The sequence below is a fragment of the Pelobates fuscus genome, chromosome 5, assembly GCF_036172605.1.
Source record: "Pelobates fuscus isolate aPelFus1 chromosome 5, aPelFus1.pri, whole genome shotgun sequence".
NCBI lineage: Eukaryota > Metazoa > Chordata > Amphibia > Anura > Pelobatidae > Pelobates > Pelobates fuscus.
In genome coordinates this window covers 80,946,941-80,959,982 of record NC_086321.1, presented here as the reverse complement: position 1 = coordinate 80,959,982, position 13,042 = coordinate 80,946,941, and the positions used below count along the sequence as shown (strand labels likewise).

At 35.5% G+C, this 13,042-nt stretch overlaps 1 protein-coding gene across 2 annotated transcripts; it reads right to left on the bottom strand.

Moving 5' to 3' along the window:
- Positions 1–294: 294 nt before the first annotated feature.
- Positions 295–11,307, bottom strand: ISL1 (ISL LIM homeobox 1). Of its 2 annotated transcripts, none has more exons than XM_063456878.1 (6): positions 11,068–11,307; positions 9,807–9,996; positions 7,567–7,826; positions 5,032–5,318; positions 2,697–2,864; positions 295–1,442 (listed from the first exon to the last, which is right to left on the bottom strand). In XM_063456878.1, the coding sequence occupies exons 1-6, from the start codon at positions 11,093–11,095 to the stop codon at positions 1,311–1,313; spliced, it is 1,065 nt and encodes a 354-aa protein (XP_063312948.1). In that variant the 5' UTR covers positions 11,096–11,307; the 3' UTR covers positions 295–1,310. The 2 variants fall into 2 exon arrangements, with proteins under 2 accessions (XP_063312948.1, XP_063312949.1); XM_063456879.1 differs by having other exon boundaries at positions 295–1,427.
- Positions 11,308–13,042: the final 1,735 nt, after the last annotated feature.

Sequence of the window (13,042 nt, the reverse complement as noted above, 5' to 3'; positions counted from 1 at the left end):
AATGGAAACTGTACATGCAGAGAGGCTGGGTTACAGGTAGAGATCTGATTACTTAGAGATTCCCATATTCCTTATCAGGTATAGACTGGTGATCAAACCCCTGTTCAGTGTCATTGTCTAGATATGGATTTTTTTATTTCATATATTATTCCAAATGTAAGAAAACAAAAATCGAAATGCAGACATAGACATAGAATTCACAAAATCACATACAACATTTTTTTTTCTTGATTTTTTTTTTTTTACTTCAGCAAACAAAAAAAAATATAGTCAAATAACATGAAAAGTGGCAAGTCTTTCGACAATAAATAATAAATTACTTTATAATTTTGCAATGCAAGAGCAAACAGAAAGTTTCATTCCTCTTTATTTCCAGAGAGAAACAGTCGTTTGAACCAATAACTATACACATCTTTGGGGGGGTGGGGGAGGGAAAAAGTTCTTGGACTAACAAGAATCACAAACAAACTGGAGATATTTGTGTTTAAAGAGGTATACCTTGTTGTTGCAATGCTTCCTAGAGTTGATTTGGGGGAAAAAAGCATATTGAAAATAATAATCTAATTAAGCCTGTCTTTAGTTGTTGCTTATGTAGTTTGGTTGTGGTTTTCAACTTTTTTTTTTTTTTTCTATTTATTTATTTTTTTGGACTTCATGAGAAAGACAAGAAGGATCTCAAAAAAAAAAAAAAAACAGTCAACATGCTATAATTTTAGCAACTCCCCATTTGTTACAATTTGTTTAGAACATTGCAAACTGATGTATCCAAACTGCACCTCTAATCCTCCAGAAGATCCCTCAAGTCAATGTCCATTTAACTTGGTCATAGTCTGGGCTGGCCTCAAACCTCTCAGAGCTCCTGTTTGGCAATGCAATGATTAAGTGATGTGAGATAAGCACCATTCGGATTAAGATGATGTGTGTGTTATCTCTCCATCTTGGGTTTGTTGTAAAATGTGCTAAGGGTTGCAATCAAGATTAATCCTTGGTTCCTCTTTTTTTTTTCTCCAAAGATCAACAGATATAATTCCTCAAAGCCCCATTTATTGTATGTGATATTCTTGCTATATTCCTCGACCATTTTGAATATTTTTTTAGGTCGTTCAATCCTAGTAATATATATCCCATGATTGTCTTCACAGTGTTGCTACCTTCCATCATCTCCAGATGGACTCCGTGCATCATCCTGGGTTTCCTATAGGCTCTGGCTGCATCAGTTGGTTCATAAAATACTGTATTGAAGTCCAAGAGTATATTCTTCCCGTTTTATTTCCAAAAGTTTTTGGGGAAAATCACTGAGTCCATTCCTTTCATGCCTCGATGGGGCTGGCTACCATGCTATTTGGAGTGTCCGGTAGCTGTGAAGACATTGAGGCCACTTCACTTCCAGTCGAATTGGAACCTGGTCCTCCTTCTGAAAAATTAACCTGTGAGAAACAGGTCTTCCATTAGAAGCAGAACAGGAAGGGGGGGAAAGAAAAAGGAAAGGGAAAAAAAAAAGAAAGTGTGAAAAAAAATTCTAGACATGAAGACTTCATAAATTCTAGAATGGTCATCCGAAGAGGGTGATATTTCATTTACCAAGTGTACAGACAGAATTTCTTATTACACATCTAGCACTAAGATTAACCAGTCAGAATCATTAGAAGTGAGTGAATCATAAAAAGTGAATGAGTGAATAACTAATCAGGTTTATATGGTGTCAAGTAAAATGTAGGTTTTGAGGGACCCTGTTTATTTAGCAAACAAGCCTTTCTACTAAAAAGAAAGTGGTTTATTCACTAAACAATAAGTGGTAGGAGTAGAAAGGTGAATTGGAAATTTTAGGAAAAAAAAATGTATTTAGAAAAATTGTCCAACTGCACTATAATCCCATTTTGGCTCTATTACTCTGAATATTAAGATTACATTTTAACTCTACACGGTCTATTGTTTAAGGAATACATCTTTTAAAGTTATTATTTTTTTTTTGTCAACGTGGGTGGGGTACTAGGCATTCTAGAACCTCCCTTTAAAATTAAAGTCATCATAGATTACAGAGGAATTAGCAGAAAATAATAGTTACATTGTAAGTCAAACACATACTAAAATCTTTAAAACATATTACATTATTACAAAGCACAACATTGATACTAATAATTCCTATTTGTATTGCATTGCACGTTTTGGGTTTGATGCTGCAGAAGAAGGTTTCCTCAATAAATCGTATTTTAATCCTAAAATAGTGAGTTGTGGCAGGCTGACTACCAACAAGCAAATTGTCTTTGAAAATTGCAGAGTTAGAACCTAAAGATTGGCAACTCAGCTATTTTGGTCGATATCTTGCTTTAGCTGTCAACTCACCAAGACATTTTATTTAGTTAACAGAACCCCCTTTTGAAATATTTTTAAAGGGTAATTCTTTCACCAGATATTTTAAAAATGGCTACTTCATATAGAAAAATGAAGATACTAGAAATTGTATTCGCTATTAAATTGGGGGTGTTTGTGTAAGTTAGATGAATTTTAAAAGTACATATGTTGTTTTTCTTATTAGATTAGAAGTTTCTTTTACATATCACAATTCCATGTATGACTGTAGTGAGCACACCCCATATACCAGCATGACTGGTGATGATGGAAGTTACAGTCCAGAGGAATGATAACCCCTCCTCCCCCAGCCTGGAGCCCATATAGACCATGAAGTAAAGACTCACCAGTTGTTGGAAAGCCGGTTGATCAATGTCACTCTGCAGTGCAAAGTCACTGAGGACCTTCCACGGTGGTTGGTAACTCTGAACCTCCACAGGATTCGCCTGTAATCCGCCGTCGTGTCTTTCGGGACTAGAAGCCACCATAGGGGTTCCTGTCATCCCTTGAATATTCTGAAAGGAAAGCATGACCTTTAATTTCCCTGTAATTGCTACCCATGTGAAGGACAATAGAGGCAATTTGTGATAACCAGCAACAGCGAATAGGGGTCAGGGAACTAACTGCAGCATCTTCAAATCTGTCTTCCACTCATGTTATTTGGGAAATAACTCCTTCAGCAACCACAGTTATCAAAAAATAACAAAAAAATGTACAGATAGATAAATGGATGGATGGATATTTTGGGACAGTCAGCTTTCTAGAGAATTAAGTATAATGTTGCACATCTCATATTCAGTAACATAGTTTGTGATTATTTAACATAATAACCCCAGGTGTGGCATGCACAAGAATAAAAAAGTGTCCAGAGAAGTTACAGTATGACAGATCCCGGAGACCTTCCCCTATGCCTGTCACATATAGCTCCTGGCTATTGTAAAGCACACCATGTGGGTGTAAAACCTGCATGATTGCTAGTGTGGACTGACTGACACAATGCTGAAAATGTGGAAATGCATTGCTTTCAATGCTATTTGGAATTTCAGCTGGAAACACTGATTTGTGCATGATATAAACACAGAAAATACGGATCTGTAGGCTAGACAAGGATACCCTGAGGAACTATGTGGCTTCTGGCACTGAGATAGTTAAACCGTGTATGTCTGTTTAAACTAGCAGAGACATTTTAACACTGTGTATTAGTATTCTAGCACCGTATTCTTATTATTCTGAGTTCAAGAGTGAAAGGTAAAACCACAAAACAAAATAGCCATTTTTAATGGGAAGGGAGTGATAGGTGTGGTTATCATTGCAGCAAGTCAGGGGATGCAAACATAGAACATTCCTAAATAAATCAAGCATTCATGGGTGGATACTACAGCCCTGTAGATGGTGTAATTAACATTGGCCTAAAATCGCATTTCATGGTACACACAATTCACATTCTGCAAAGTGTGTGTGTATAACGCAGCCATAAGCCCCTCATCCTCTGTCTTTAAGAGTTAATAAAGGTCAGAATTAACACCTGTATTTGCCAAAAGCACACACTGAATGCATTATATCAATAGCATCAGATTAACCCTCCACCCCTTAAACCTTTTGAGTGCCAGGTTGGCCCACTGACTCAAACCAAAGTTTAAATATGTTCATTTTAAAGGGTTAAAAGACAACGAACCCAAAGGCATAACTGTTAAAGTACGTTTAGGACAAGACATGTTTAGTAAACTAAGGCACTATTTACTATGTCATAGAGGGAAATAGTGACTACAGCATGGTTGGTCTCCTCTGGCGATACAAGGGTTAATACAAAACCTATCTAACAATATTTGTATACGGTTTATAGTATATTCATAACAAAGCCTCCAGCCTTCTCATAGCGTGATGCCATAAGGGTTGGTGGTAACTAAGCAGCGCATGAATGCCCACCCAATTCGGCATTCAAAGGGTTTATAAAGATAACAGATTAACAAAAGCATTAGTTATAAAGCCCACTCATAGTATGCATGATAAATTTAACCCACTGAGGGCTAGATGGGCCCAGCGACTGTAACCATCCCTCAATTCCACTTGCAAAGAAAGGATTAAGAAAAAAGTCGTTCACAATATATTTTTGCAAAAAAACACATATAGTTTGTCCATTTTAGTGATAGTCTGCTAGATTATTGACCCCTTTCTTTAAATAACTTGAAGTCAACTGTGGGGGGGGGGGGGAGAGCTAGCTGGTTATTGTTAAACACGACCCCCCCCCCCCCCCCCCCTCCCGGCGGCACTTGGAATGTTAATAAAAGACACCCAAGTCATATATGCATTTGAGCATTTGCAAACTCCCCCCCCCCCCCCCCCCCATGTTGCCCTTATCACATTTATAAATTTAATCCCATATACCCTTCGAGTGTCAGATGGACCAAGTGATAGCTTATTGTTCACCGTGTTAACCATTTAGGAGGCAAAGAGGCAAAGCATTGTTCACCGACTTTGGCCATTTAACGGTTAATTGATGACAATAGTTCAGCAGATCTATTTGAAAATAAGCAAATAAAAATACATAACATTTTAATGATAGAATATTCCCCAGTCTCTTTAACCCTTTGGGTGTCAGCAGGTGCGAGAGTAACTGGTTGGTTTGGAACTGTCACTCAAAGGGTTAAAATGTCTCAGTACCTAGATAAAGGAGGCTCTTACAGTTTTGTCGTTTGGTTGTTGTTGCTGGAGTTGCTTCATCATTATACTCCTCTTTTTGTCTTTGCACCTCTTGTTTTGAAACCAGACCCTGATGACCCTGGGACTAAGCCCAGTCATTTCCACTAGCTGCTCCTTCATTAGAGCATCAGGCCTGGGATTGGCAGCGTAGCAGGTCCTCAAGGTGTGAAGCTGCTTCTCATTAAGGACTGTTCGGACCCGGGTGGTCTTTTCTGGCTGTTTGTGGACGTGGGGTCTTAGGGCGGGCTGCCGGGCAGAAATGGGTTCTGCTGTAAAATTAATGAACCAAATAAGAAGATCATTTATGACTCACAGTAACCACTCACATAGTCTTCAGCTGAGAATCAACTTACAATATTTAGAAAAGCAAAAAACTATAAAAATAAATTAAAATTCTGCCGAATCTCAGAATTCTTGGGAGTTATTTTATAATACATTTTGCAAGTCTTCTAAAATACTTTTTTCTCTTCCTGGATATTTTGATCGACATGAAGAACATTTCTAATCAACCCCCAGACTCACTGTTTAGTGAATTAACAACCCCCATAAATTGTATACATTTTGTTCTAGGTTTATGCATTAAGTAATCAAGCCCAGTCTTTTCTATGCATTTAGATTATTATTATCAGTTAAATACATTATAACATACAATATAGCCTTTGTCATTTTATAAGCCTCACAAATGCTGAAAACTGTGTAATAGTATGCAATCATTCCCCATATCTATAGGCATAAAAGGAGACATTTTAACCTTTCATAATAATAATAATAATAAAGGGTTTTGTGATCTTAGAAAGTCAAATTTCCCTTGAAATAGTGACTAGCAGAACAAATCTCTATGTAAGAGGTGCTATTCAGACTTACTAAGGCAAGATATAAAAGTACAATGCAATTGTAAACAGCATTTCTCCTTAAATATTAGGTTAAGCTGATAACATAGAACAATAAAGCGGCACAAGTGGTGTAAACGCGTTTGTTTCCAGCTATGTGGTTACAGTGTAAGCTGTTCTGTTTGCAAAAGATATGCCCAGATACCAAAAACACAGTCTATCCCCTTCAGCTCTCATTGCAAAGCTCTGGGTATGAGCAGGCTAAGGAATAGAGCTGAGCACTGTCTTTAGCTACCCTAGATATTGGCAGGCTAAGCATTATGGGGAATTCAGTCTGCAAAAAACTTCTAGGGTTTCATGTCTTTGCAATCAGTTGTATGGAATCAGAATTTCTGTGTGTCCCTCCCCCAACAGGTATTTTGGTAAGAATGTCATTTGAAGCCTTTGCAATGGGGATAAATGTATACAATCTCTTTTCAATTAGTCATAAATGGACTGGAAAATTCTCTTTTGAATTAAAACAACTAGTTTATCCAAACTCTGCTATGTGATCCTTGTGGTTTGCCTTTTTTTTTTTTTTTTTTCTCCCTCACAGTGCTTACAAGACAACCATAGCATTTAAAAAAAAAACGAAAAAAAAACATTGACCTATTTCTGCTCAGTATTTTACTGTAGGATCTCTCTCTTCTCTTAGATGTAGTATGGGGTTACACCACCCAATCTTACATTTTTTTTTTTATCAAATCACCAGATATGTTTGAAAAGTGCAAGATCGCTTTAGCAGGCAATTACTGAAGATTAGCTTGTTGACAGTTTTAAATTACAGGCTAAGTGTCTGCCTTCAATTTTTCCAAGTCTTACTGAACAAGATTCTTAAATTATTATTATTATTATTATTTTTTTAAATAAAATAACAAAAACTAAAATAAAAAAATGATAACATTTAAATAAAACAATATAATCGTGCACTAAGTTTTCATATTAGATTTATCTTCTTTTTTTTAAATATATAACTGAATTTAATTGTATATATTTTCTTTTTGCAGGTATACTTATCTCTTCTTTATCGTCTATTTATATGTAAATGCTGTTATATTAACCATTTGCTGCTTTATGGGGGTGTCGGATTACCACCACAAGGCCAGGGGATACAAAACAGCAAGACACATCGTATAACATTGCATTGCAATGCAATTGTACATAGTCACAACTGGAAAAAAATATATATTTCTGCTTCTCGGATTTAACCCTGTGCTTGCCTGGCCATTTCATGCACTGAACACATTTAGATCGAGTTTTTTAAGAAGTGCTGATATATTTTTTTTAATAATACAATCAAATTCAAAATTAATTTTGCTTTATGCTTTACAGCTATATTTAATTTTTATCTACGTATTTAATAATAATAATAATAATAATAATAATAATAATAATAATAATAATATAATAATAATAATAAATGTGTCAAATCAGATTAGCAGTTCCATAAATTATAAAAAATAAAAAAATAAAATGGAAAAATATAATTAAAAATAAAATTGCCTTGGCTTCTAGTCATGGGTGATTGGAATGAAGCAGTATTGAGAGCAGGAGAGAGAGATCCTTCAGGTAATCCCAAGGAAGTCTAGCACTGTCCCCATTCTCCTGTGACAGGCAGCATGAAACGTAATCCGGGAGAAGGAAGTACCTGCCATCTGCAGGGGTCTTGCAGGGTGCAGGGGGCTGAGAGGGTCGCTGCCCCCCAGGCTGGCTCTCTCCACCACGTCGTGGTCTGCCCTGCAGAAAAGGCCATCTTCTCTTAGAGCGAACTCGTCCCCCGGGATGAGCTGGCGACTGCAGGCCACACAGCGGAAACACTCGATGTGATACACCTTAGATCTGGCTCTCATCACAAAGTCATTCTTACTAAAGCCGATATTGCACTTTGCACATTTGATCCCGTATAACCTGTACGGTGGGAGCAGTGGCAATGGTGGTGGGGTAGGCAAGGGGGGGAAAAAAGGACAAAAAAAGAAAAGAAAAAGAAATTAAGTGTCAGATCTCTCACTTTGCTCACATTAGAACCCACAGATCCAAGTGGCTCCTTGAAAGTCCTTGGCCTTATCTATACTTGCTCTATCTATATTTAACTATTTGTGTATGCGTGTGTAACCTATCTGCTCCCACTGTTTGGACACCCAGCTCTGTCTACACCTTCAAAAAGAAAGAAAGAAAAAAAAAACAACACACACACATAAAAAAAAAAACAGCCACCCTTTGGTATGTGATAGATAGCTAACCAATTTCCTGGTTATATTGTCTGGCAGATTAGAAGAAGCATGGATTCTTTTTTTTTTTTTTTTTTTTGTAATTTCCTTTCTTTCATTCTCTCTATTTTTTACACAGTGTTCTTTTAAGAACAGGGATCGTTCTGTGGGTTTCTCCTCCAACGATGGAATTGTTACTGTTATCACTGATATGTTTCAGACTTCACATGCATGAAACATCCCAGAGTGTCTCAAAGTGTGTGTACCCCTGCTAATCTGTCAGCCAATAGACTGAGTTTAGTACACAGAGAGTGCAGGGCTCGCTTACCTCTAATGTCTGGCTTCAGTCTGTGTGAATAAAGCCTTTCAGGCCCTAGATCGACAGTTCTTTTATTTAACTAAACTGTTGATTTATGATAAAGACAGGTTTCATTTAAGCCACGTGGTTTCTTCAGCAACTATTTTGTTACAATTCTATATAAAATATTATATGTGTGTAGTCTATACATAATAGTATATGTCTGTAGATTATAATATTAAAAGTATGCTCTATATATATATATATACACACACACACACATATATATATATGAAAATCTTATTCTCAATATCTAAAGATATTATTTTGATATTTTTTTTATTTATGCATACAGTTTTAAATTCTTCTCTGTTGAAGCTGATCTTAATATCGTCATATTTAAAATTAACATTAAATATAAGCACACAACGTTCTTAAGAAATAATGCACCATAGTTGGAAATTAATTATATTCTATACATCGTGTATACTTTAATGTGAGTAATTTACAAGAATTGTTTTTAATATAGAACGTTAATAATATAAATATAATTGTTTTGCCTGTATACATTGTAACGTGTACATTTGAAGAATACGATTGTACTTTGTAAATCACAATTATTATTATTATTATTATTATTATTATTATTATTATTTTTTTTTTACGGATAGTGGGTTGTATTTCTGGTAGGCTACACTTTTCTATAAAATTTGGAAAGGACTGATAAATAAAGGTAAGCGGCTCCCTCAGTTTGGGTCTGTGTGGTGTCAGGACAGCCAACTGAAGGAGTTTATCAGTTCCCAGATTTTAATGTGAGGAAGGAAGCTGTTCCCATTATCTAAATATCCCGATTGTTCACAGCAGGATGATGGGCAATTTGATCTGTTCTGTGCAATTCATCAACAGAGATAAGATAAGAGGGGAGACAATCATACACTGGGACAGGGCTATTTTTTAAGATTAAATGTCATTGATTTTATCAGGACTTCATCTTTATAATAATTATATATCAATATCAATCTGACAAATGATCAAATGGATATATTTAATATTAACCACAATTTTTGTAAAATAAAAAAAATATATAAATATTATAAAATGTAACACTAAAAAAAAAATATGATTATTCATAATATACACATTTAAAAAACAAACAAACAAACAAACAAAAACAAAATAAATAAAATGTGCAAACACTACGACTTGCAGCGTGATCTAAATAAAATAGTAACCAAAATATAAAATATATATATATTTTTTTATTGCTATAACTGTTTCTATAATGGAATTAAAAATAAAAAAATAATGCCAGTATTGTATAAAAATAAAATAAGAGCACATTGAAATGAAATTGTAAATAAACCAGTCCAGGATTCAGCATACCTGATATAGTCCCTTTTACAATAGGTTTTGCCATCCCTAACAAAGCAAGTGCAGGTCTCATCCAGATACTGATTGCACTCTGCACATTTGAGACAGGCTGCATGCCATTCCAAATCCGGGGAAACCCTCAAAATATACTGATCGTGAATCTGATTACCGCAGCCAACACATAGGGAAATCAGGCGTTTTTCTGCAAAAAAAGGAAATACATGATTGACTAACCGTTTACTCTCCTACAGAGATAAACACACTTTTGCAGGGCGTGCACTGAGAGGCTGTGTGTGTGTGCATGGTATTAAGACAAAAAAAGTATATCCCACTTTTTAGATGATAATTGATGTGTGCCATCAAACCTTTGACTCATTTAAAAGGAGGCGGACCATGTTTTAAATGGAGACTAGGATTGTCAATGTACTGCAATTATTTTATTTACACACAGACACACATAAGGTGTGTGTGTATAATATACATATTGCATAATATATATATATATATTTGATTGTGTGTGTGTGTGTGTGTGTGTATCAGAGTATCACACAAACATGATTGATTTAAAGTGTGTGTATGAAGGTAAGCGATCTGCCCTTGTGTTTTACATGACAGTATTTAGGGAAATTATAGCATTTAGAAGAGGGATGTTCAAATGAAGCATACCCTGTGCCAGGATTGCTGTCACACATAATACAGTCATGGAAATTGGCAGATCACACACACACACACACACACACACACACACACACACACAAACACACACACACATGCATAGCATCCTAATAATCACTTGCAGAAATGGAGAGGGATTCATATTAAATGGCCAAATGCATACAATTCTAAATCATAATAAATAAATAATATATATATATATATATATATATATATATATATATATATATATATATATATATATATATATATATATATATATATATATATATATATATATATAAATGTACCTGTACGTACACACACATGTATTTTTTTTTTAATATATTTATACCCAATTCACAGCAATATCATCAAGGTAGCATTTCAGTTCCTGTACCTGGAATGAGGTACCTCATTGAGATAACAGCCTCCAACCACCATCACCTACCCACACCCCCTCCTCTTACCCCTTGGCACTGACAGCACCCAGGTAAGTACCCCCTCCCCTCACCCCCCTTCCTTCATTGCAGTGTAGACATGCAGTGCACCATCATTCTTGCAGGGCTGGGTATGGGCACAAAACTCACAGCAAAGGAAAAACAAATAGCTTGCTTACTTTTTGGAGGGTCTCCCATGTCACCCATATCTGTAAGAGGGTGTAATGTCCACAGTGAAATGGTGTCAGCTTGCTGTATCCCCACACACAATGAAATAGTTTCTGTGCTGTGCAATAAGGAGCCCAGGAGGATGCTGTGCTGTCTGTGCTGCTTGCCCCTGCTGTCCCTGATGCAGATCCGTCCAGTTTCCTCAGTGAAGGAGACGCTGCAGTGTCGGAGTCAATGCTGATCGGCCACTCTCTTCCTTATCTCTTACTCAAACTTCTCTGCTCCAACTCAGCTCAATCTCCATTGGTGTGACGCAGAGCGCGGCGACGTCACTGCTACCCCCAGCTGATTGGCTGAGCCGCGCACCCAGCAGCTGTTCTCCTTCTGATCACATTTCTAGTGCTGTATTCCTGTGTGCCACTCTCACAGCTACCACCCCCAGCACACACACACACACACACACACACTGATTAATATGGGAGTCAGGGGCTCACCTCTGCACATACAGCTAGCTAGCACTTTTATTTTCAGGGCAGCTTAAATTTTTTTATTTTTTTTATTTAATAATATTTGCCCATGTGGATTTATTTTATTTGATTACCATCAGGACTGAAATTAATATTTGTGAAAATTATTAAAAGGAAAATATATATATTTTATTTTTTCTGTGTATTTATTTATTTTTTATTTTCAGGTTTTTTATTTTATTTATTTTTTTAGTCTCAATGCTATAATGCATTCATATTTTGGATGTAAATACTATATGTTATCATGCAGTGGCTTTTTAAACAAACAGCTCATATCAGGACGTGGGTTTGTTGGATATTTAAATGCAGATTCAACGACTGTCATTGAGAGTTTCAGGCCATGAAAAGCTTCCGTCTTACTTGTTCCTCAGACAATAGAGGTGACCTCTTTAGCAATTGTTTGTTTAAGATCTCCACAGTCGATAATTAGTCTTGTCCAAATGCTTAAAATCACTTAATTGCAATACAAAACATAGCTAATTACATATATTTATATGCATACATATATTTTTTTACATTTGTAATATATAGGGTTAGGGTATACACACACACACACACACACACGCTTACACAAACGTCTGAAGCTTACAATGAATTTATGGGCACGATTAAAGAATTGTATGGAATGTTATTCAATGTATTCAGAATAATTCCGAATTCTATGATATTTGAAAACATTTTACAACTGAAAAAACGGTCAAAAAATAACCATTTAAATATCTGAATTCTAACAGCAAGATGCGATTCATTAAACAATATATAGTGACAAGTTACTAACCCACGTGCACAATTTAGAGCAAAATATTATAGTTGATAAAAATTCCAAATCATCTGAGTTGTCAAATAATCTCTATCTACTATTCAATGGAGAGCCCCATAAAATGAACACATCACACACCAGTATGGGTGACCCACTTTTTAAATCAGATACACATTTCATAGACATTTATAATCTACGATGTTGTAATGGTTATTCCTGTGAGCACAACAACCAATAAGCGACAGACATATAACCATATTATGATACATGTGTTTGATTCATAAAGGCCTTCCTATTAGTTGATAGATGACTGTAACCTTGTTGTGATCACCACCACCCCAAAAAAAAGTTTGTTAATGAAAAAAAGAAAAAATCCAATACATATGTAGTACTAAGAGGCGAGCAGGGATTTGTGTTTTTATTCTCTAAAAAATAAAGCGAAACAAAATATTTTTGGGCATTATAATTTAATCTTATGAAATGTTTCAGTGAGGTTTACATTAATAATTACGGTAATTTAAGACACATACTAATTACGTTTTTTTTTTGTTTTTTTTTTTTAATTTGGTGCTGTAAATGCCACATTAGCTTTTTCTATATACACTTAACATTTATTTTAATATATGCAGTACCTCTCATAATCATATACAGTATTTAGAATCCTCTTGATATTGTGATTGTGGAGACACAGTTTAAGCA

Bases quoted from the DNA above. Each gene is read 5' to 3' on its own strand.
- ISL1 (XM_063456878.1), bottom strand. From the start codon at position 11,095: ATGGGTGACATGGGAGACCCTCCAAAAA. The intron at 5,319-7,566 runs GTACTTCCTTCT...TTAATTTTACAG, and splicing joins AAGACCCCTGCAGATGGCAG to CAGAACCCATTTCTGCCCGG. The intron at 1,443-2,696 runs GTGAGTCTTTAC...TTCTAATGGAAG, and splicing joins AACCGGCTTTCCAACAACTG to ACCTGTTTCTCACAGGTTAA.